The 24048-nt window shown below is 47.2% G+C and overlaps 1 protein-coding gene and 2 long non-coding RNA genes across 3 annotated transcripts in view; 2 read left to right on the top strand and 1 right to left on the bottom strand.

Annotated features, from left to right (window-relative positions):
- Positions 1 to 12737, bottom strand: part of LOC309850755 — a 48820-nt gene extending 36083 nt beyond the window's left edge. Inside the window, exon 1 of the long non-coding RNA XR_014304431.1 lies at positions 12432 to 12737. This is a non-coding gene — a long non-coding RNA (uncharacterized lncRNA). The remainder of the gene's footprint in view (positions 1 to 12431) is intronic.
- On the top strand, positions 586 to 7321 carry LOC309850748 (CMRF35-like molecule 1). The gene is made up of 3 exons (XM_082705085.1): positions 586 to 919; positions 4684 to 5016; positions 6793 to 7321. Exons 1-3 carry the CDS (start codon positions 880 to 882, stop codon positions 6969 to 6971), a joined length of 552 nt encoding a protein of 183 aa, XP_082561211.1. The 5' UTR covers positions 586 to 879; the 3' UTR covers positions 6972 to 7321.
- Positions 9860 to 21638, top strand: LOC309850754. Its single transcript, XR_014304430.1, has 3 exons — positions 9860 to 10009; positions 12736 to 12873; positions 21419 to 21638. It is a non-coding gene; the product is annotated as an uncharacterized lncRNA (long non-coding RNA).
- The last annotated feature ends 2410 nt before the right edge of the window (positions 21639 to 24048 follow it).

The raw sequence follows: 24048 nt of genomic DNA, 5'->3' as shown, positions 1-24048 counted from the left end.
ACAACCAAGCTCAAAAATGTTGAAAACATAAAAGAAAAAAGAATACAAAAGAATTGTCTCAGAGAGGAGAGTGAAAGGGGACAGAGAACAGAGGATAGGTGGGGACACGTGAAGGAAGAGGGGAGCCTTGTGGGAAAGCCCCTTAGGGGGCATTAGCATAAGCAGTTTGGGGCTGGGAAGTGACCCCATTCCACAGTCAGGGGAAATACACCAAAAGATGGCAGAGGAAGCTTCTAGGCCACAATGAGGCTGATGGGAAGAGGCTACTTCTCCTTCCTTAAAATCTCCCCATGACCCCTCTGTCTCAGAGGGACTCCGAACCACGGTGGGAAGCCCGAGAAGGAGAGACCCAAGGGTCATGCTCAGGGCTGGACCAGAGGCCAGGGAAAGAGGGGTCGTCTGGGAGGCACTGAGGTGGGTTACCCAGAAGGAAGATTAGGATGGGGCTGTGTGTCCAGCAAGACTGGGTGTGAGTCCTGAACACTGCATTGGGTTTCCCCACGTACAAACCCAATGTTTCTCCATCACTTCCTTGGACCCACACTCTGAGGCTCCGTTGCATGTGTCATCTGGTTTGCCGTCTGCGGACTTCCCCGTTCCTCACACATACTGGCAAGTGGCACCCTAACCACACTTCGCTTTCCCAAATCATTGAGAAAAACCGTGTTAACCATAGGGTCCCAAAGGATGACACTGCTTTTATCCTAATTAAACAAATTAGAAAGTAACTGAATAAAAAATTATGGGAAGTAAAGGAGAGGAACTATAAAAGAACAATTTTGAGAAATAGAAGGCAGTTTGCTTCTGAGCTCAGTTCCAGTCCCTGGAGGGCAGCGGGCATCAGCTGAGCATCAGGGAGAAAACCCAGGCAGACAGGACATGTGGCGGCTCCTGGTTCTGTTCCTTCCCATCATCCAAGGTGAGTGAGTGGTGTGGGGGATCCAGGCCAGACCACCTGCAGGGCTGGGGTAGGGCACAGACAGTGTCTTTCACAGGGGAAATGGCAGGACCTTTCACTCAGATACTTACTTCTTTTAAAAAAAACCTTCAGAGTTTTTGTTACTTGACAGGTACTAAGTAAGGTGCTGGAGAAACAAAAGTAAATAACACAGTGTCTGTTTTTTAGGGCACGGTTTGCCAGTTCTGGCAGATAGTTAGCTAGATAGGTGATGGATGGCTGGATGGCTGGAGGGAGGGAAGGAGGGATAGACAGAGAGATGATAAAACCATATGCACACATATCTATGCACATATATAAATGCATGAATTCCAAAGGAGCTTTGAAGGAGCTCATAAGCTCAGTCTCCAGCTGAGATCCACTCAGTCAAAGTGGGGTTCAGACATCTGGATCATTTAAAAGCTTGCACAGTGACCTTGACTTGTAGTTAGAGCTAAGACCCTCTCTTCGGAAGAGCTCAGAATAGAGGGAGGAAGACCGGCAGAAAAGTAGGGTGTGACAGGTTCTCTGAAGACTTGTTCAATCCTGCACATCAGGCCGCCTGAGTCTCTGCTCTGGATGACAAGGACCAGACTGATGTCCAGCGTCATTAGCACAACCACTGAGACTTACTGAGTGGTGTCACCGGGAGGGAAGACCAGAGATAAGAAGTTTCCTGTTTCTGGGCTGGATGGCAAATCTTTGGAGGGCAGCTGGTTCTTGATGCTTGGAGAAGACAAGAGCTAGTAAGACAGGACAATTTCGCTGCCCCAGCTCTGTTGCTTCTCATCCTCCAGAACCATGGCTGCTGGGGCAGGAGGCAGACAGTGTCCCTTCTGGGAAGGAGGACATCATGGAAAATAAAAAGACCCCATTGACTCACCTACTGACTTCATCCTATGTGCAGAGGTAAAGCAATTTGAATGAGAGATTTGCACGCAGAATCTTTATTGGGAAAGCGTTCGTGTTACTATATTCTTTTTTTTTTTTGCAATTTGTTAAAAAATTTTAGAGGCAGAGAAAGAGAGAAATAGAGAAAGGGTGAGTGGGGGGAGGGGCAGAGGGGGAGATCTCAAACGGATTCCACGCTGAGTATGAAACCCGACATGAGGTTTGACCTCAGGACTCCGAAAATATGACCTGGGTCAAAAATCTAGAGTTGGCTGCAGAACCGACTGAGCCACTCAGGTGCCTTGTATGCTACTATTTTCTTAATTTGGAAGTTCATAAAAGAGTTACAAATGCGTATGAGTCATAAGAGCAAAGAGCAAAATACCAGAGACCGAGGGGCTTGAACTAGAGAAATTTCTTTTCTCAGAGTTTGAAGGCTGGAGAGTCCAAGATCAAGGTGCAGGCTGATTTCAGTTCGTGATGAAAGTTCTCTTTCAGGTTTTCAGGCAGCCACCTTCTCACGGGGACCCCCACCTTGTGTTCAGGGAGGAGAGACAGAGAGAGTGAGAAACAGAGACAGAGACACAGAGAAAGAAAGACAGAGAAGATCTCTGGTGTCTTTTCTCATGAGAGCACTGACCCCACCCTGAGATCTCCATCATGACCTCCTCTAGCCCTGATGCCCTCCCAAAGCCCCAGCTTCACATACCATCCCATTAGAGCTTGGGACTTCAACACAGGAATTGTGGGGCAACAGAAACATCCAGTCCTCGACAACATAGGGGCAGAATTGATCAAGGGGCAGAGAGCGTAAGCTCCTCTGTTGATGTTGATATCACTACCGCCCCTCCTAAGCCCTCTTCTGCATCCCTGGGCAAAACCTGGGAATCACCTTCTCTCCAGTCACCTTCCTTGTGTGGGCTGGAGTTTGTCCCTGGAAGCACCTGCCGAGATTTGGAAGGTGGGAGAGCAGCCTTACTGTCTGCGGGCAGCTGAAGTGTGCATGGGGAGAGGAGAGATTCAGGGTGGCTTCCTGTCTCGCTCTTGGGAACCCTTACTCTATTGGTGGAGGCTGAAGACAATGGGTGGGAGTTTCCCAGAGAATTTTCAGAATCACAGCAGCTTCTTATGGGCTCTTGAGAAAACCCATCCTGGAACTTCTGCTGTGAACACAGTGTCAGCATGAATCAATACAGACACTAGTACATAACTGCTCATAGCAACATTATTCACTGAGGCAAGAAGTCAAAACAACTCACGTATCATCCGCTGATGAATGGATAAGATAAACGTGCCCTTCCCTCCCGTAGACTGGGCCTTAGCACACATTCTACTAAGTGACTGAAGCCAGAGAAGAAGGTAAGATCGTAGGATTCTGTTCGTAGGCAGTGTCCAGAAGAGAGAACTCAATAGACAGAATGTAGATGAGTGGTCATCAAAGGCTTCAAGGAAGAGGAAAGCAGGGAGCGACAAGGGGTACAGGCTTTCTTTCTGCAGCGACCGAACGTTCTGGGGTTAGAGGTGATGTTGGCACAACTCTGTGAATATCCTAAAAACCCCTGAGGCATACACTTCAGATTCATGAGAAGGGCATTAGATCTGAGTCTGTACCATCAACAAAAGTAAGTTCTTGGCTTTTCACACACTTTAATTCATTTTAGAAAGGAAGAAAATGACCTCTGTCTTTCACGTAACCAGTTGGAAAAAGAGCCCATGTGGAAATCTGGAGTAAAGAAAAGGAATGAAATTATCCATAGGAGAAATTAATAACTTAGGAAATAAAACAAGCTAATTTCAAAATGTGTAAAAAATTAATGTGTAAAATATGTGGGAGGAGAGTAGAAACGAAGAGGAGGACATCCTGCGGCAGGTGTAATACACCAAAACCACACAACACCTACGGTCAGAACATGGAATTAAAACATATGTGAACATTTTCATTATAAAGGATACTTTCTAATTGCAGGACTTTATGCTCATACATAATGCAGGACATTCTGGAAAAAAAACAAACTAAAACAATAGAACAGATCAGGAACCCTCAAAGAACTTGAATAGTCAATATTCCGCGGAAAACAATTTCCAGAAACCAAAGAATTTGTCCCAATAATGAATTTTCCAGTTTCGATAATTTCTTAGGAGTCTAAAGACACAGGAATTCCTTTGTTCTCTTTGATCTCAGCACGTGAAACGATAGAAATCTTCTAGATTAATTGTGCGAAAGGAACATCACTGATATCGGACCTCAGCAGACAGCACAGATAACTCCAGAAAAGAACCTTCTTTAGGACTATAGAGCTGGAGCTGAGGACTGAAAGCTAGGGTGAGCTAGCAGGCAAGGTTTCTGTAGTCAGTCTCTCCTGAGAAATTAATAACTTAGGGGAAAAAAAAGTTTTCTAATGAAACCAGTATTTTCAAGTTGAGAGGTTTCACACAAAATCCAGATTCCTGGCTACTCTAGAAAAACGAAAAGGTCTGAAACCACAGAGCCCACATCTTGCACGAGGACAATGGGCTGAAGTGGACTGGGGCCATGCGTTTGCTTGGGTCATTTGCTTCCAGATGACATTGACCACAGGGAGGGGGGGGGTTATCGAAAGCTGTCATTGCTCCGTGGGGACATTCTTGTTTCTCTGAGGGGTAGAGTTGTGCTCTTAGGTGATTTCTGCAGTGGCTTTGACCCAGTGGAGTTTTGAAGGACAAAGGTCTGTCTTGTGGAAGGTGTATTCCCTCTTTGACTGTCACTCAACTCATCAGGCACTTGGGTTTCTTGGGGCTACTTGTGATGCAGGAGGTTGTGGCTTTGCCCTCAGTGGGTAGGGTGTGGTGTGACAAGCTCTGGTTTGTGTTTCCAGGCTCATCTGCCCTCACAGCAGTGTCCAGTGCAGTGAGTGGCCCACTGCGGGGTTCACTGACTGTGCAGTGTCGCTATGGACATGGGTGGGAGACCTACTATAAGTGGTGGTGTCAAGGAGCCGAGTGGAGTGACTGCCATATCCTCGTTCAAACCGACGGATCAGAGCGGCAAGTGAAGCGTGACCGAGTGTCCATCAAGGACAACTGGGAATCACGCACATTCACCGTGACCATGGAGGACCTCAGGTGGAACAGTGCAGACACTTACTGGTGTGGGATTGCGAGAGCTGGAACTGATCTTGGGGTCACAGTTAAAGTGACCATTGACCCAGGTAAGAGTGTGTGTGTGTGTGTGTGTGTGTGTGTATGTGTCTTCAGGACCTGCTCTGTGATGCTCCCTGAGGTTCCTCTCCAGTGACTTATGTCACTTGGAGTGAACTGTCACACAAAGTGGTTGAGTCCTGAATTCTTCTAGGACCCCAAAGCACCCCTTGGGTTGGGAGGGAGAGGGCTTCTCTTTGATGCTCTCATAGCTCCTGCCACCTCCTCCAGGACAGGATCCAGCCTCTCTGGGCAGGTGTTTCTCTGCGCATCCCAGTGCCTGAGTCTTTTGTCCATGGAGATGCAAGTGATGGTCCCAGTTTCAGTCCTTGGGCCAAAGGGACCTTGTTTCCCAGGATCCAGAGACTCCAATTCTTGCCAATGATTTCCTGGACCTCTGGTGCCCCCATGTCCCTGCTCATTCTGGAGTTTGGGGCCAGACTTCCTAATGGCTATTCCCACTCCCTGTTCCATATTCTGGTCTCAGAGGGAAGAGGCCCAGCACAGTCGCGGTGCTGTGGTTGAGTCCGAAGGTCTGGAAAGGCCTTCCTAGTCAAAGGACTATTTAAAATCTATCAAAGACTTTTGTCTGCATCTGTGAAATGATCACATGATTTTTCTCCTTGACTCTATTAATGTGGCATATTATACATACTGGTTTTCTCTTATTCAAACAATTTCACATTCTTTGGATAAATCCAACTTAGTGATGAACTATTATCTTGCTTTTCTATCCCAGGATTCAGCTTGCTGATTTTTTTTTGATGTAGAGTTTGACGTTTATGTTTAGGGGTGATTTTTGCCTATAAGATTTCTTTTTTGTACTGCCCTTGTCAGATTTTGTCATCAAGAGTGTGCTAGTCTCATTCAGAGGATTTAGGACTGCATCTTCTCCTCCTATGTCCTGGAAATTTTTGTTTAGGACAAACATTCTTTCTTCCTTAAATGATTAGAAGATATCTCTCTTGAAGCTCTATGGGCCTGGAGCTAGCTAGTTTGTTTGTTTGTTTGTTTCTTTCTCTCTTCTTTCTTTTTTTTTTAAAGATTTTATTTATTTATTTGACAGAGAGAGATCACAAGTAGGCAGAGAGACAGTCAGAAAGAGAGAGAGAGGAGGAAGCAGGCTCCCTGCCGAGCAATGAGCCAGATGCGGGGCTCAATCCTAGGACCCTGGGAATGTGATCTGAGCCGAAGGCAGAGGCTTTAACCCACTGAGCCACCCAGGTGCCCTAGGCCTGGAGTTTCTTTTGGAGATGTTTTATTTCATTCATTCATTCATTTTAAGTAATCTGCACACCCAAGGTGGGGCTTGAACTCCCAACCTCGAGATTAAGAGTCACTCGCTCTGCCCACTGAGTCAACCAGGGGCTCCTTGGAGAGGTTTTTAATAATGGATTTGATTCTTTGAAATAGCTGATGGAGGATTCAGGTTTTCTGTTTCTTTTTGTGAATATCTTTTAGGATATCACATTATTTTTGCTAGAAATTTGTTTATTCTCCCTAAAGCTTCAAATTTATTGTCCTACAGTTGTTTAGATATCCTTTTATTATTCTGTCCCCTTATTGCCTTTCCTTCTTTTTACTAGGCCCGGGATATTGTGTGATGTACCTGTTTTGATTATTGATTATTCAGACCTTTCCTTTCATCACAAATATCCTGAGAGGGGTTGGCTTCGTTGAAAAGCCCATTGTTGGGTTTTTTGATCTTCTCTATTTTATATTTGCTCTCTAATTCATTACCTTTTTCTTTTCTTCATCGTTTCTTTTCTTCTACTTCCATCTGCAAGTGACTGTGCAGTGTCACTACAGCCCAGCTTGGGAGACCTTCGTGAAGTCATGGTGTCCGGACACGGATTTGAATAGCTGCCGCATCCTTGTTCAAACCACCGGACCTGAGCTGAGGAAAAACCAGCTGTCCATTGATCAGAAGAAGCGCACATTCTCCATGACCATTTGGGGCGAGTGAAACAAGTTTTGAAAACAATCCGCTGTTGTTCTGATGAGTTGCTGCCCAGGCATTTTATAGTAGGGCAACCCTGCTCACCCCTGAAATCCAGAATTTAGAGAAGGCTCTAATCGTAGAACTCCTCCATAAGTTCCTGCTTTACTTTTCTTGAGTCACATTTCGAAATAACCACTTGGAGTTGAGCCCAGGAAAAATCAGTGACCTCTGTCCTGACCACGGTGTAAGTAAGAGGACCTGCCACCCTACTCTGGGGCTCCTGCTCCCTAATGGTCTGGGATGGAGGACTGCCCTTCCCAGGTTCACTGGGCACCTCTCCCCTACAGCTGTAAGCAATAAACATTGTGACTCTCCTTCCTTTGTGTGGCTGTATTAAAACTGTGCCTTCCATTAAATGACCCTGGGTGTTTCATGTCCCCAAAGTGGGAGGCTGGCTGTGGAGGGAGCTCCCTGCACACCCATGTGGGTGGTGTTTGCCTCCCATTCAGCAGGTCGTTCAGCTTATTCTGAATTCAGTACAGCAGCTCCGTCTTCTACACACACCATGGAGGAACTCAGGCATTGGATGCAGACACGTCCCGGTGTGGGATTAGGAGACCAGAGCTGACTGTGTGTCCAAGTGAACCTGACCGTTGACCCAGGGAAACATTCTTCTTTCGTGCACTACTTGCCGTCTCCTTGGCAAGAGGGAGCTAGTGAAATACTGAGCAGATGCGAACTTTTATATTTATTTGTGGATTTTTTTTAAAGATTTCTTTTTTTTTTTAAGATTATTTATTTATTTATTTGACAGAGAGAGATTACAAGTAGGCAGAGAGGCAGGCAGAGAGAGAGAGGAGGAAGCAGGCTCCCTGCTGAGCAGAGAGCCCGATGCGGGGCTCGATCCCAGGACCCTGAGATCATGACCTGAGCCGAAGGCAGAGGCTTTAACCCACTGAGCCACCCAGGTGCCCCTGTGGATTCTTGTTTTTGTTTTTATTTTATATATTTTTAAATTTTATTCTATTTCTTCAGTGTTCCAAGACTCATTGTTTATGCAGCACATCCAGTGCTCCATGCAATAGGTGACTTTTTTAGGAAAGGAAATTTAAAAAGTACACAGAATGTGAAGTAAAATGGTATCGTCATCCCCTACCCAAAGGTAAGGTCTGGAACCACTGTGTGGGTGTAAGTGTGTGAGTGTGTGTGTGTGTGTGTATGATGTGGAGAAATTCTATGCATCTAAACCATATATAGTGTATTTATTTTTCCCTCCCTCAAAGAAAAATATCACATTTTGTTCTGCAGTTTACCTGTTTTCACTCAATGTATTTTGAAAATCATTCCTTAACAGTATCTACGATTTTTGTTTTTAATGGCTTCACTGCATTCCATGGTATCTACATATCATGATTTGTTTAATTTTTTTCGCTCCTGATGGGCATTTCCATTGTTGTGGGTTTTTTGCAACTACATGCAATTGTGGAATGAATCTCTTGCGTATGTGGCTTGATATCCATTTATGGCTATGCCTGTTAGGTATCCTACAAAAAAAAATAGCTGTATTATTGGTTGGTCCATTTTTCAAATTTTCATGGATATTTTCAAAAAGGTTGTAAACTTTTCTACCTTTGTCTGAATCTGTTAATGGACAGTCAGCCCCCACTCCCAACATTGGGTGTCGTCAAGTTTTTGTCTTACACTCTGATTGGCAGACTTGGCATGTTGACAGCATGTGATCTGGGCTCCCAGGCAGAGGAGAGCACTGTAGGGGATGGGGGTGAAGGACAGTGGGGAGAAGGAGTAGCGATAGGCACCAAGCAGGAGCCACCAGGTAGGTGATGCTGGGTGGGCTGAGAACCAACGGGACACCTGTCCTCAGGGTAGGGGAGGTTCCAGGTTGCAGACCCTCCCAGCCACCTCCCTCCCCACACTGTCTTTAGCAAGTACCAACTTTTATCCAAAAGGGGAGTAGCACCTTCCAAAGCTTACAGGTGGCAAGAAAAGAGAAGAATACTAGCACAAAACTAATACAGAGCATATATCCTGAGTGGAAATGCCCAAAGGAAAACTGCTCATATAAACAGCTCTATTCAGTCTCAAGGAAATGACAGAGAATGGGATGAATCTAGAAATGTAAAGAGACTGCAGTAAAAATAGGGCAATGAGAAGCAGGCAGGCCGACCTCGGGATAGAGAAGGAGCAGAAGAGCAAGACAGGGCGTAGCCGGGAAGAAACAGCGAGGGGAAGGAACCACAGAAGTCAATGATTAAGCATGTCTGCACACACAGATGCGGTTTCTTTTGGAAAGTTCATGATGGGACATTGAAGTAAACACAATATAAAAAGGGTGGAGAGGTAGAAGAGTAGGTACAGGAGACCAGGAGGTGATTCCACAAATGTACGCTGGCTGTGTTCTTGGAGGAGAGAGAAGCCAAACGTAAATTCAATTTCTATTGAATTCAATTTCTAATTCAATTACTAGAAACTAACCAGAAATAAGGAGGTCTTTCAGGCTGTAACTGAGAACCCACACGGTGACCCAGGAAAGGACTCTTCAGATGGCCCACACCCAAAATATTATAAAGTTACGGCACCTGGAGGATAAAGACAGAATCATATGGGCTGGTACCAGAAATGGAGAGCGGATTCGATCATACGGGAAGGAGCTCGTTGTGGGTGACACAAATAGGCTAACCTCAGACGTGATAACCACATCCCACCCCAGAACACAGTGAGGGAAAATTTACATGGTCTGAGCAAATGAGAGAATATCCTGGAAACAAGCAGTCACGGGCATGCAAGGCCTTATGAAATACAGCACCCGTGACCCGTTTAAAAATAGAAAATCTACATTATGACGAAATTTTGCCTACAAAGGGATAAGTTAAATCGTGAAAAAAAAGAAGCTGTGGTCAGCAACGATTACATTTAAAATGAGAACCGCTCCCCACCCCCCAAAAGCGATGGTGGGAAGTATTACAGAAGAGAGCAGAGGTATCTAGGTGCAAAGAACACTGTGCTGACCAAATTAGCAGAGGGAAGAGGACAATGGCCAAAATGTGAGACGCAAAATCTTCCTCTTTGAAGGCACGATGGTTTCAAATGCTTGTCAATGGCCCCTTTCCAGCAGTGTGCAGGGAGGGACACAGTCTGTCACAAGCACGTGTCCCCAGCTCCATTCAGCTTTTCGAATCTAGACCAGCGCTCTTGTCTCCCCCATGCATAGCCAGTGATGCCAGTTTCCAGAAAACACTCTGAGCTCCTCAGTGCTGCATGTGCAGGCAGGGAGGCCATGCTCGGAATCTGAGCCCTGGCATGGCTTCCGCCCTCCTGGCACTTTGAGGAGAGCTGGCACTGGTCCAGGACTCCGCCGAAGGAGAAATTCAGCCACAGAGACACAGAGGGGCCATGAGATAAAACACACAGAGGGGGGATGTAGGAAACACAACCCTGGTCAAGAGAGAAGCTTGTGATGTACTTTATTCTTTCTCAAACTCATTTTTAAGTACTCTAGTTTTGTCACCTTTCCGTGTAAATGTTAGAGGAAGCTTGTCTTTCTCTACCAAGACAATCTTGCTGGGATTTTGATAGGAATCGTGTTAAACTTACAGATTGATATTGGGGAAACTGACATCTCTCCTGTGTTGATAATGTGGTACCTCTCGCAATTTGTTTAAATAGTTCTTGTCTTCGGTCACCAGAGTCTTGTAAATTTCAGTACATGGATGCTGCATATATTCCGTTAGATCTGCAGCCCGTGTTTCTTCTTCTTGTCCAGCAGCTGTGACTAACACTGTGTGTTTCAATTCAGTTTCTACAGGCTTGTTGCTAGTATAGAAATAGGACTATGTGTGTGTACACATATGTGTACACGTGTGTGTATGTGTATATGCGTTTCTGTTGATCTTTTTGTCTGTAACTCATTAAACTCACTTTTTATTTCTAGCAGCTGATATTTTTTTTTGTGTGTGTGAAATCCTTAGGTTTTTCTACATAATTATGTCATCCGCACAAAGGGACAGTTTTATTTCTTTCTAGTCTGTGAGCTTTCATAGTGTTCTAGAAACCCTAGGGAGCAGCTGGAAAGTCTTAGACACTCTGGTGGCCACGCAGGACCTGCGGTTCTCCAGCCTTTCTGGTTTTTTTTTTTTTTTTTAAGATTTTATTTATTTATTTGACAGAGATCACAAGTGGGCAGAGAGACAGGGAGAGAGAGGGGGGGAAGCAGGCTCCCTGCTGAACAGGGAGCCCAATGTGGGGCTCGATCCCAGGACCCTGACATCATGACCTGAGCCGAAGGCAAAGGCTTAACCCACTGAGCCACCCAGGCGCCCAGCATTTCTGCTTTTTAAAAGAGAAACCAGAAGTGAAATTTTTTGTGTTTTCCTGTTGGCAACAAACTCCATTTAAAAAAAATAAAATTGCGACCCAAACAAAACATTTCACAAGTTCATGCGATTGATGGGTGTAGTCTGTGACCTGTGAGTACAGCAGAGAAATGGCAGGACGTCATTGCGTCTGCCTAGTGTTTATACCTGGGGCCATATGGAGCCCAGCAGGCTTGAGAACTGACCTTTCAAGTACACAGATGGGCTTGCAGGGACGCCGTGTGGACGAGCCCCAGGCTGGCTCTGGGGCAGATCCAAGTCTGTTCCCAAGGCTTACGACTGGGACCGGGAGCCCCAGCCCTTCTGGGCTCCTCGTTCTATAATGTGACATGAAGACACTAGATTAATATTCTTCCAGAGGCATCCAGGGGGCGTAGCTACTTGGGCATCTGACTCATGGTTTTGGCTCAGGTCATGATCTCAGGGTCCTGGGCTAGAGACCCGCATGGGGCTCCCCACTCACTGGGGAGTCTCCTTCTCCTATCCCTCCCTCTCTGCTGCTCTGTCCCTCGGCTCTGCCCTTGAGGGTTCTCTCTCTCTCTCAAATAAATAAATAAATAAATCTTAAAAAAAAAAATTCTTCCATGTGGCAGTTCCAACATGGGGCTGCAAATTTCTTGACACTTCATTTTATTAAGAGTTGGGGGTATGTCCCCACCCCTGCGTCTGGATGGGCTGTGGCTGCTGCAGACAGAAGCCCAGAGCAGCGCTGCCCCAACTTTTTTCCATGATTATCTTCTAAGGATCCTGTTTACTCATTTTCTCTTCCTAGAAATGCCCCCCCACCAAGCTATGAAATTTTAGTACTAAAGACATGCTGTATACGTCCATGTTCTACTGATCTGTCCATCAGTCGATCCGTCTACCAATGGATCATCTATGTTTTGTATATGAAAAGAGTAGCAACGTTTTCACCCTCCAAGAAGCAATGTTCGTCCCCGTTGGAAGACCCGGATGGAGCCTGGGGACAGTAACCTTGTGTGACATCCAAGGCCAGGCCAGGAGGAATCCCGTAGCTCCTTGCTCAGGCTCTAGAAATGCTGGTGCTGGGGACTGTCCCACTCAGAACCCGGTGGCCCAATGCAGAGGCTACCTGTACGGTCTTGGGTCCACAGTCAGGACTGGGCTCCGTGTTGGGTCACCCTGGCTCCTGTTCCAGACACACGGGCAAAGAAGCTTCTGGATGACAGTGGCACCCAGCCATGTGAGTCACCCCGCCAGCATTATGTCATCCCAGTTGAGGCCCCAGACATGAGGGAGCAGAGACAGGCTGTCGCCTCTCAGCCCTTTTGAATTCCTGACCGCGGAATCTGTGACATGACAAAATGATTGCTGTTTTATGTCACAAGGAAAATCTAAGTATGGATCACGGGACCATTTGACTCTGTTTGCTCTAGGGTTGGGCAAGACGGTAAAGAGGAAGGTGATACCTCTGCCGTGGGCACGGAGGGCTGTGGAGAGGCTGCTGGCTGCTGCAAAGAGCCCCTCTGGGACTCAGCCCTGCAAAGGGGACAGAGGCTGGGAGCTCCCACATGGTAAGTCACAGGCTGCTGGGCTTTGAGGTCTCACCGTTTCCTGACTGGCGACCCAGAACAGTGTGGGTGCAGTTGTAGGCATGTGGTGGAGGTGTTCCCCACCAGAAGCCACCCGCTGCTGCAGAATGTCCCACCCCCAACCCGACACACCAGCTTTGGCAATGCCCCAGTGTTTTATTGGAAGGAAATATGTATGCCTTTGAAAATTAGAAAAGGACAAGACTTGCGTTATTTTTAATGTGCGTGGGAGGAAGTTAAACAGGAAGGGACCAGCATTCTGTCTTGCCCTTGCTCTGCTGGGGAGCATGGGAGGGTGGGCAGGGCAAAGTTCAGGTGAAACCCAGGAGGAAGTGATGGTGGTCTGAGTTGACTGGAGATGGACAGCATCACAGGCATGAAGCGGACAGATCTGAGCCCTCATTTGTCCTGTCTGGATGGAGACGTCCAGACTGTCCCTGGAGCCCTGCACCTAAAGGACCAGAGAGGCTAAGGGACAAGGTGAGGGACAGAAATGAACTGTTCTTGTGACCACCGGGTGAGTCCCCTGTCTTTGGAGGCCACCAATATAGATAGAGTGACACATGGCTATGTACATTGTTTCAAAGCCCCTCGCCACAAAACACTTAACTACTTACCAGGGAAAAAGAAACTTCACTTAGTTTTGACTGATTTATAGTCCTATATCTGCATCCCTATTAAGATCTTGACTGCAGTGACAGTAAACCAAGCATTCCTCATTCACTACACATCTGGCTTGTGAAGGCTTTCAATATGTGAGGTATATATATACCATGATACTCTTTTTGAAAAATCCAGAAAACAAAGGGCACCTGGGTGGCTCAGACAGTTAAGCTTTGGGCACCTCATTTCAGTTCAGGTCATGGTCTCAAAGTCATGAGATGGGGACCTGCCTCGGGCTCCATGCTGGGCACCGAGTCTGCTTGGGATTCTCACCCTCCTTCTGTCCTTTCCTCCTCCAGCTCGCATGCCCACTCTCTCTCTCACAGAAACACAGAAAATAACTTCAAACCCAAGTCCCTATGCTTTTCTTTATCCACTCCTGGCTATCAATGAAATTTCCCATCTATAGGAGGGGAGCCCTCACTGGGAAGTCTTGGAGGGGATTAAAAGGCATCATCCAGGTCTCTCCCTTCTATTGTCTCCCACCTCCCAGTTGCTGGACACATTGTGACTCTAGTGTTGGATTTAGACTCACTTCAGACCCTCTAGTATGGTCGGGTCTTATTCTCACTACTATAAACATTTGGGTGCATGTGCCCCTTTGGATCACTATGTTTGTATCTTTAGAGTAAATACCCAGTAGTGCAATTGCTGGGTTTTAGGATAGCTCTATTTTCAACTTTTTGAGGAACCTCCATGCTGTTTTCCAGAGTGGTTGTACCAGCTTGCATTCCCACCAGGAGGAGGAGGGTTTCCCTTTCTCTGCATCCTCGCCAGCATCTGTCATTTCCTGACTTGTTAATTTTAGCCATTCTGAGTGGGGTGAGGTGCTATCTCATTGTGGTTTTGATTTGTATTTCCCTGATGCTGAGTGATGTGGAGCAATTTTTCATGTGTCTGTTGGCCATCTGGATGTCTTCTTTGCAGAAATGTCTGTTCATGTCCTCTGCCCATCTCTTGATTGGATTATTTGTTTTTGGGTGTTGAGTTTGATAAGCTCTTTATGGATTTTGGATACTAGCCCTTTATCTGATATGTCAGTTTGCAAATATCTTCTCCCATTCTGTCAGTTGTCTTTTGGTTTTGTTAACTGTTTCCTTTGCTGTGCAAAAGCTTTTGATCTTGATGAAGTCCCTATAGTTCATTTTTGCCCTTGCTTCCCTTGCCTTTGGCAATGTTCCTAGGAAGATGTTGCTGTGGCTGAGGTTGAAGAGGTTGCTGCCTGTGTTCTCCTCAAGGATTTTGATGGATTCCTTCTCACATTGAGGTCCTCCATCCATTTTGAGTCTATTTTCATGTGCGGAGTAAGTAAATGGTCCACTTTCATTCTTCTGCATGTGGCTGTCCAATTTTCCCAACACTATTTGTTGAAGAGGCTGTCTTTTTTCCATTGGACATTCTTTCCTGCTTTGTCAAAGATTAGTTGACCATAGAGTTGAGGGTCTATTTCTGGGCTCTCTATTCTGTTCCATTGATCTATGTGTCTATTTTTGTGCCAGGACCATACTGTCTTGATGATGACAGCTTTGTAATAGAGCTTGAAGTCTGGAATTGTGATGCCACCAACTTTGGCTTTCTTTTTCAATATTCCTCTGGCTATTTGTGGTCTTTTCTGGTTCCATACAAATTTTAGGATTATTTGTTCCATTTCTTTGAAAAAACTGGATGAGATTTTGATAGGGATTGCATTAAATGTGTATATTGCTTTAGGTAGCATAGACATTTTCACAATATTTGTTTTTCCAATCCATGAGCATGGAACATTTTTCTATTTCTTTGTGTCTTCCTCAATTTCTTCCATGAATACTTTATAGTTTTCTGAGTATATATTATTGGCCTCTTTGGTTAGGTTTATTCCTAGGTACCTTATGGTTTTGGGTGCAATTGTAAATGGGATCGACTCCTTAATTTTTCTTTCTTCTCTTTTGTTGTTGGTGTAAAGAAATGCAACTGATTTCTGTGCATTGATTTTATATCCTGACACTTTACTGAATTCCTGTATAAGTTCTAGCAGATTTGGAGTGGAGTCTTTTGTGTTTTCCACATATAGTATCATATCATCTGCAAAGAGTGATAGTTTGACTTCCTCTTTGCCAATTTGGATGCCTGTAATTTCTTTTTGTTGTCTGATTGCTGAGGCTAGGACTTCCGGTAATATGTTGAAGAGCAGTGGTGATAATGGACATCCCTGCCATGCTCCTGACCTTAGCAGAAAAGCTCTCAGTTTTTCTCCATTGAGAATGATATTTGCAGTGGGTTTTTCATAGATGGCTTTGATAATATTGAGGTGTGTGTCCTCTATTCCTAAACTTTGAAGAGTTTTGATCAGGAAGGGATGCTGTACTTTGTCAAATGCTTTTCAGAATCTATTGAGAGTATCATATGGTTCTCGTTCTTTCTTTTATTAATGTATTGTATCACCTTGATTGATTTGCAGATGTTGAACCAACCTTGCAGCCCTGGAATAAATCCCACTTGGTCGTGGTGAATAATCCTTTTAATGTACTTTTGGATCCTACTGGCTAGTATTTTGGTGAGAATTTTCGCATCCGTGTTCATCAAGGATATTGGTCTGTAATTCCTTTTTTTGATGGGATCCTTGTCTGTTTTGGGGATCAAGGTGATGCTGGCCTCATAAAATGAGTTTGGAAGTTTCCCTTCCATTTCTATTTTTTGGAACAGTTTCAGGAGAATAGGAATTAATTCTTCTTTAAATGTTGGGTAGAATTCCCCTGGGAAGCTGTCTGGCCCTGGGCTCTTGTTTGTTTGGAGATTTTTGATGATCTGCCCCTGAATTCATCCTGCTTTTTGACTCCTCTCCCACAATTCTTCTCCACCTCACCTGCAGGTCAGCCAAGCTGAAGGGTTTGCCTTTGCCCATCTTTCTCATCCTACTTGTGTCCTACCTTGTGTCAATTCTGCTCAAATTTCCTTCTGTGATCTAATATTACCTCTTTGAAGCAGAGGAGCATTCTCCCACCCCTGTCCATCTATTTATTAACCTTCAGGGTTCTCCAGGGAGGGGTCTCTCCCAGCTTTGCACCCCCCATGGTAGCATTCTGGGGTGTACGCTCATACATCCTGTATAGTGTACGGGGTTCTAGATGGATGATGGGTCTTGCTTACATGTGTCTCCCTGGTGGTCCCTCTCAGTATCCAAGAGTCTGGATCCCTCACCCTTGACCTCAAGTCTTCTTCCACAAGCAGGACCAGGATGCCCTGCAGGCCAGCCCTGCTCTGTCCTTCATCCTGCCTTGAGCATTATGGGTCATGTGGATTTCACAGGTGGTTTTTTGGAGAGAGGGGCATGCTGCTTTGCCTTTCCTTAAAATATCCTTTAAGGCCTTGTGTTCTTTTCTTAAGTTCCAATCTCTTTGGGGATGCTATCCCGTCCTTACACCCCACAGGCTTCTTCCTGTGCTGCTTGGTCTCCTAAAAATCCTACATCTTCCACTTCCCACTCAACAGAACAACTGGTCTCCAATAGTCACCAGCAGGACAGAAGCTCATCGTCAAGCGTGAGCCCAGTGCTTTCCTCGTTCAGAGGATTGACTGAACAAACTGTCTACTGGGGCCAGGTTCCAAGGAATAGGGTCCTGGAGAAGGAAAAGAACTTGGACTGGAGCTGGAAAGGAGCTGGTGGAGGGTGTTTCTGGGAGACGGGACCCAGAGAGGGAATGCACCTTCACCCTGGTCTCTGATGGGGTGAAACTGAGACAGTGTGTTTGCCCTCTGATGAAAGAGCAAATTGGCTGCCTTTGGATGCTTCTTCGCCCGGGGAGGCGGAGGGGGGGGGTGTTTCAGGTTGATGACCCAGCCTCTCAGCCATGTTGGGAATGTGAGAAAGCAGGAATCCCAGCTTCCCCCTCTTTCCCAGCATTTCCCTAACGCTTGGGGAGGGCAGGGCTGGATCCATGGAACAGGTGCACGCCCATGAGTGTCTGTGGGCATAGTAACCACCCCCCACCCAGAGATGTTGTAAACCCCAGACCCGTGAATGTGTTAGGTTAAATAGCAAGGGGGAATTTCATGATGCAGATGGAGATGATTGCCAACCAGCTGACCTTGAGATGGGGAGATTATCCTGGGTTATCGGGTGGACCTTATGTCATCACCAGTGTCTTTATAAGTATAAGGACTGGGGAGAACCAAGCCAGTGTCCCAGTAATGTGGTGTGTGGAGGACTTGACTGCCACTTCTGGCTATGAGGATGGAAAGAACTCCAAGCCAGGGGGTGCTGGGTTTCTAGATGCTGTAAAAGACAAGGAAGGGCTTCACCCTTAGAGTGCCCAGAAGGAACCAACCCTGCCAGCACTTTGATTTTACCCCAGGGAGACTTACTGCAGACCTCTGATCTCCAGAACCATAAGGTCATAAAACTATTTGTCTTAAGCCACCAAGTTAGTGGTGATTTGTTCTAGAAGCCACAGGAAAAGAATACAGAGCATTTCCCTCTGGCATACTCGAGGCTGGAACCAACTACCTCTCTTTGAGGTTCGTGTGGGTTGGGAGGCAAATCAGAAGGAGACCAGAGCCTTCTCTCCCACAGCCCAGCTAAGGCACTTTGTTAGTTTCCTCATAGGGCGTGGGGAGTTCTTTAAGTGCTCAGAGGTATAAAGGATGGAGGTCAGTGTAGACCTTGCTGATTCTCCCCTCCCAGGAAACATCAGTGGGGCCAAGGGGGCGGGTTCCTTGGTAGATTGTCCCGAGGGGAGTGGTCACAGGGCTGCCATAGAAAACCCCATCTTTTAATGCCCTGCTCACCTGTTGATGGGGTTGATTGGAGTCATGGGCTGGCTGTTGTTGGTGCCCTGGGTAAACAGAGGTGAGGAGTCCCAGCTGGCTGGTGTGGTGCTTAGCACAGGCTTGGGAGAGTCTGTTGGATCCAGTTCTAAACACACAGAGCAGAGCAAGGCTGTGAGAGTGTCGCAGGTGGCTCCCATGGCCTTCTCCACTCCCCACCCCCAGGGTTGAGAAGCTTCTGTCTTAGGGACATCGCTCAGGCACATTGGTCTGCTCTGGCATCTTTTTGGTTTCTCACCCCAAACCTGCAATTACGTCATTTGCAGGGAAACACCAGTTCACCACTGTGGGAGGTGTGTGGGGGTGGGGAGCGCTGTAGCAATTAAAATCAGCTCAATCTCCTTTTGGCATCACTGAGCATGTCTGAGCCACGTCCCCAACCCTGGAGCTTTCAATCAGCTCTTCTCTGAGTCTCAGCCTTGCTCGAAGCACTGTGACCCATGAGCTGACTGGCCCAGGGTCCCCCATCTCCTGCAGCTGTCCAGAGCCTGGAGCCCCCGCTGTCCCCTCAGTCCTGCGCACCTCGCCGGGGCCTTTCTTCCTGCACCAGGCCTGCCAGCGAAGGCTTGTCTGGTTGGAGGATCCAGACTCCATGTCTCTGGCCCCAGCTCCTCCTGCACATCCACCCACCTTTGTTTTCTTTTTCAGTTAATCTCTGGAACATTCTACACCAGCATAGCTGTCCACTGCCCACATTCACAGACCATATTTGCATATGCTAACTGTGAGAAGACTAACGAGTAGCAGATGTATTTCCCATTTAGTCTGTGTGTCTGCATGTTGGGGAGAAGACTGAGGGGTCCAGAAGTGGGGCTGTGTGGAGGGGGGCCCAGCTGAACACCCTATCGAGGCTTTTCTCCAGGGAGGCCCTAGTGCCTCTGGGGCAGCTGTGGGGGAGCCCAGAGTCCCCTCCAAGGCTCAGAGGCAGCCAGAGAGGGGGCCCCTGCCCTCTGCTGGAGTCTGCCTTTCCTTCTCCCAGAAATGGGTTCAGAGTCTCTTGCTCCTTTGTGCTTCTCTTGCCAGAGGAGGGAGAGGGAGAAGGAGTGGGCAGGGAGAGGGTCTCTTGTCCTGCAGCTGAGACCATCAGGATCACAGCTTTCTAGCACCCACCTCTCCCTGCACACCTGACAAGGCCCCACTCAGCCTGGGGCGGAAAGGGGATACTGTGACTAGGGAAAGAGGAGCTGCCTTCCCCGGACAAGTCTAGCTGAGTCTCTGCTTCTCTGCTGCCTCTGGGGAGAGCAGGTGGAGACATGCAGAGATGTGGGGCTCGCTCTTTCTTGAGTCTTTCCCAGAATCTTGGTGCCTCTAATGATGCTTGCACATGCACACACAGGCACACACAAGGACACGCGTGGAGTCTCAGGCTTGTTTGCAGACTCCTCTCCGTCCATTGGGGAAGAGAGAAGAGCAGTTTGACTCCTCTGCAGGTGGTACCAGGGTCCCCGAGCACAGAAGAGAGTAGTGCCTACCTGGGTCGACAATCTCAGATCATTTGTACACCGGGTCAGCGTCTGTTCTCTCAGTCCCACACCAGTAGGTGTCTGCGTCATCTCGATGGCATTCCTCCAAGGTTATGGTGAATGTGCATCGGCTGGGATTGTCCTGGGTGGACGCTCGGCCATTCTTCACCAGTTTGTCTGTCCCGGTGGTTTTTATAAGGATTCTGCAGGAAACCCAGCTCTTCCTGCGGCACCACCACTTCTTGTAGGGTTCCCATCCTTGGCCATACTCATAGAATGTGGTCAGTGTCCTCCCCTCTGTGCCCCTCACCATCCCCTCCTGGCAGATGGAGAAGTGTCCCAGAAGACAGAAACCCAATATTTGTCTCATCCTCCCTTGAGCCCTGGGCTGGTCTGGATGCTTCTGGAGCGTCTGACGCTGCCCTGAGGACAGGCCAGGAGTCTCTGGTCTCTGTCTATGTCACATTCCTCCTGTCCCTTCATCCCTGTGGTATGTCTTTAGCTGTCTCTTCTCTTGGATGTTCCTCTTGGGGCTCCTAATTCCTCAATACAGGATCCTGTCCTCACTTGCCAGCTACTGATCACCACCCCTCCCTTGGCCTTGGCCAACTCCTCTCCCCAGCAGCGCAAAGCCCACACTGCAGTCCCAGGTGTACTTCTGAATCCAAGAGCTGGTGAGACAGAGAGACCCCTCCCCACCCACCCGCTGGCACTCTAACCCCTAAACACTTAAAATACTTCACCTTCTAATCAACATGTGGCACAGAACTAACACACACACATTCACTCAAACAGGTGACTGCTTGTTATTTTACTACACATTTTGCTCTTCTGAGTTTCCACACCTTTGCACAAGCTGTTCCCTCTGCCTGGAATGTTCTTCTCTGCTTGAAAGAATCAAGCCTTTATATTCACCCCTCAAGGCTTGGCTCAAACAGTGTCTCTTCTATGGTGTCTACAATTCTGCAGCCAACTGGGTCACTCCTGGTGCCATCAGAGCATTTGTCCCTGTCTCCATTGTTGTGCTTACAACACTGGATGGTGGTCTGGTCCTTGGCTCATGCAGAGCAAGACTCAGGCGGCCTGATGTGTGGGGTTGAGCAAGTCTCCAGAGAGCCTGTCACGCCCAGGTTTTGCTGCCTGTCTTGCTCCCTGTATCTGAGCTCTTCAGAAAAGAAGATCTCAGCTCTAGCTACAAGTCAAGACCAGTTATGCAGGTTTATAAATGATCCAGATGTCTGAACCTCACTTTGACTGAGTAGGTATCAGCTGGAGGCTGGGCTTCTGGGCTCCTTCAAAGTTCCTCTTGAATTCATGCATTTATATATGTGTGTACATATGTGTGCATGTATGTGTCTATCATCTACCCATGCACCCATCCATCCAACCATCCATCCACTCATTAACTCTCTATGCATCTCTCTGCCAGGGTTGATAAGTAATGCACTAGAAAATGGACACTATTTGTGTTATTCATTTTTATTTTCTTTCCCCAACACAAAACTTATTTGTTGTCACTTAACAAAACTTTAAAAAATGTTTTTTTAATGAATAAGTGTCTGGATGAGTGAAATGCTCTACCATTTCCCCTGGGACAGGCCCTGTGCTTGTCCTGCCCCAGCTCTGGAAGTGCTCCCTTCTGAAGCCCCAGCCCCACTCACCTTGGATGAGGAGAAGAAGCAGAACCCAGAGAAGCCACATGTCCGTCCTGCCTGGGTTGTCTCCCTGGTGCTCAGCTGATGCCTGCTGCTCTCCAGGGTCTGGAACTGAACTCAGGGGCAACCTGCCTTCAATTTTTCTAAAAAAAATTTTTAAAAATATTTTCTCATCTATGTTCTTAATTTTTTTTCTTTTGTTATTTCCTAACTTCAAAATTAGGATAAAAGCCGGGTCATTTGGGGAGTGTATGGCTTACGTGATGAGGTGTGCTCTCTCCCTCTGGCCCCTCACTGCAGCATCCCCTGGAGTCTGTCCCTAGTGACCTTCTCAGGAGGTTCCCTGCCTCAGTCTCTAGCACCACCTTCAGTCTGCGGGTACCTACTTTCTGCCACTCCATCCCCCAGCCCGGGTCTGGACTTCCATTGGCTCCTGGTGTCTTTGTAGAGCTGTCTACCATGTTAGCAGCTCAAATGTGCTCAAAATGCAATTTCATGTCATCTTCACTCCTAAAGTCAGGCTGTCCCTACACCTGGTCCATGCATCCAGGGCCTCCCTCTCCACCGGCCTCCACCAGACTAGCCTTCCTAAGACAAAGTCCATGGGGTCTTCCTGACATCTGTTGCCCTCAGAAGGCCTTGCCGGGATGGGGGGGACAGGAGCTGGAGAATCCTAGGGCTTTGCCAGCAGGAGGAGGAGAGGGCGGGGTGGGTCAGCTCCAGGCGGTGAAGAGGAGGAAGAGTTCTTGTATCCTTCAAGGTCTTTCTAGCTGGACTAAGAATCAAACTGATGTGAGACAGATTAACAGGAGACTATCAATTTAATAGCATATGTTTGGGAAACAAACACAGACATGGCAGTCAGACATAATGGGGTACAAATGCCATCCTGAATTAAAAGAAAGGGGTAGGAGTTTGGGTCTTCAAAGAGAAGGAAAGCGATTCACAGGAAGAGGAAAACCAGTAAGTTTGGTAGTCAAGTCTTTGCCCTGCCATGTGCTTGTGTTACTCAGATAAGATTTATTCCTGATAATAATCCTTATTCAGCAAAGCCCCTGCAACTGAGATTCCTCTATGTAGTTAAGGGAGGGGCAAAAGTTACTCTGGAGCCTGCAGTGTCTCGAGGGCCTTTAGCTCCAAATAATGACAAAATGGCTCATCTTCAGGCTGCCTGACTCAGGCCCTAGACCTCTGTTTGTGTTCACCTGTAGAACTGAGCCTTCTCCTACGATTGGGGAATCTCAGTGAACCCTGGGGTTTCTGCTTGAGGCAAAGAGTTTATGAAGGAGTGGAGGGCAGCATCATCCACCTCCCCTCAAAACTACCCCTCCCACTCTTTCTCTGTTAAGTTTTAGTGAGGTGTAAGGAGAAAAAAAAAAAAAAAAAAAGAAACTACATCCTTCTAAAGTATATAGGTTGAACCATTTTTCCAAATTTTACATGTGGTACGATTTTGGGGGTGGTGTTCAGTTCTATGTGTTTCACATACACACCATTTCAGGGAACCACCGCACACATACAAAGCAATGCTAGCCCCTTGCCAGAAAGTTCTTTAATGAAGACTTCCGTTTCTCTAATGGCAGGCAGACCCCCTGGTGAGGTTAGGACTTCAAGTGCTGATGTGGCTTCTGTGGACTGTGGTTCCCACGTGCTCTGGTTCAGCTTTCTGGAGCCCTGCAGGTGCTCCCCGGATGTGCCCCCACGTGCAACCTCTGGTGGCCAGTCTGTGACCAGAGAGGGTCTTCCCCAAGCTCTTAAAGTGGGTATTCCTTCCAGGGCCTGATCAGATGTGCACAGCTGGGCCGCAAGTCTGGGAGATCTAGGGTCACTTTCTTCAGGGGCTTCCTCTTGTCCGTCCCCCTAACGCCCAACCTCTCAGCTTTCAGAGCCTCCACCCGCCCCTTCCTGGTCCTTTGGCTGGGAAGCTTGGCAAGCTGGGGCTCGTCTCTCCCCAGTCTGCTGCGTACTTCCTGCGATTGGGGTTTCTTCCAGGACCAAGCAGAAGGAGAACAAAGAGAGAGAAGAGGCAGTGGTGGTTTCTCCTCCAGGTTCTGGGACCCTAACTGTTCTGGGCATCCAGGACTCTCCTCCTTCCGCGTTCCAGATATCGGCCCCCAGCGGCGGCAGGTGGAATTACAGCTTCTGTCCTGAGGCTTGCTGGGGATCTAGTGGGAGGGAAAGAAAACATAAACCCCAAGAAATCTCCTGGATTCTGACCCCTCTTCCCTAGGGCCCATTTTCTCTACTCATCCTGAGCTCTTAGGGCCCCTGATAGGGTTCATTTTGCCGAGTGCTCAGGTATGTGGTCCGTATAATGTGTCTGGGTTCTTAGCTGTAGTCCAGGAAGAAGTCTGTGGCATGTGATAACGTCATCTCACCTATCTGGAATCCCGTAGCACAGATTTGCAAGAGGAAAAATGGAAACAGGGTCAATGCCAACAAAACAGGAATAGGTAATTATGCTACGGCCACATAATGGGATACTGAGGCTGCTATTTAAAGGATTAAGTAAGCACAGGCTTGGAGAGATTTCATGGTAAAATTTAAAACCTTTTCATTGGAGTATAAAATAC

The sequence above is a fragment of the Mustela nivalis genome, assembly GCF_964662115.1.
Source record: "Mustela nivalis genome assembly, chromosome: 17".
In the NCBI taxonomy this organism is placed as follows: Eukaryota; Metazoa; Chordata; class Mammalia; order Carnivora; family Mustelidae; genus Mustela; species Mustela nivalis.
Note: the sequence above shows the minus strand (reverse complement) of the source record. Positions and strands in the feature narration are given on the sequence as shown.

What these genes read in the sequence shown, in the direction of transcription:
- LOC309850748 (XM_082705085.1), top strand. Translation starts at nt 880, where the DNA reads ATGTGGCGGCTCCTGGTTCTGTTCCTTCCCATCATCCAAG. An exon ending in GTTCCTTCCCATCATCCAAG is followed by an intron (nt 920 to 4,683) that starts GTGAGTGAGTGG and finishes TTGTGTTTCCAG; the next exon opens with GCTCATCTGCCCTCACAGCA. An exon ending in TAAAGTGACCATTGACCCAG is followed by an intron (nt 5,017 to 6,792) that starts GTAAGAGTGTGT and finishes TCCATCTGCAAG; the next exon opens with TGACTGTGCAGTGTCACTAC.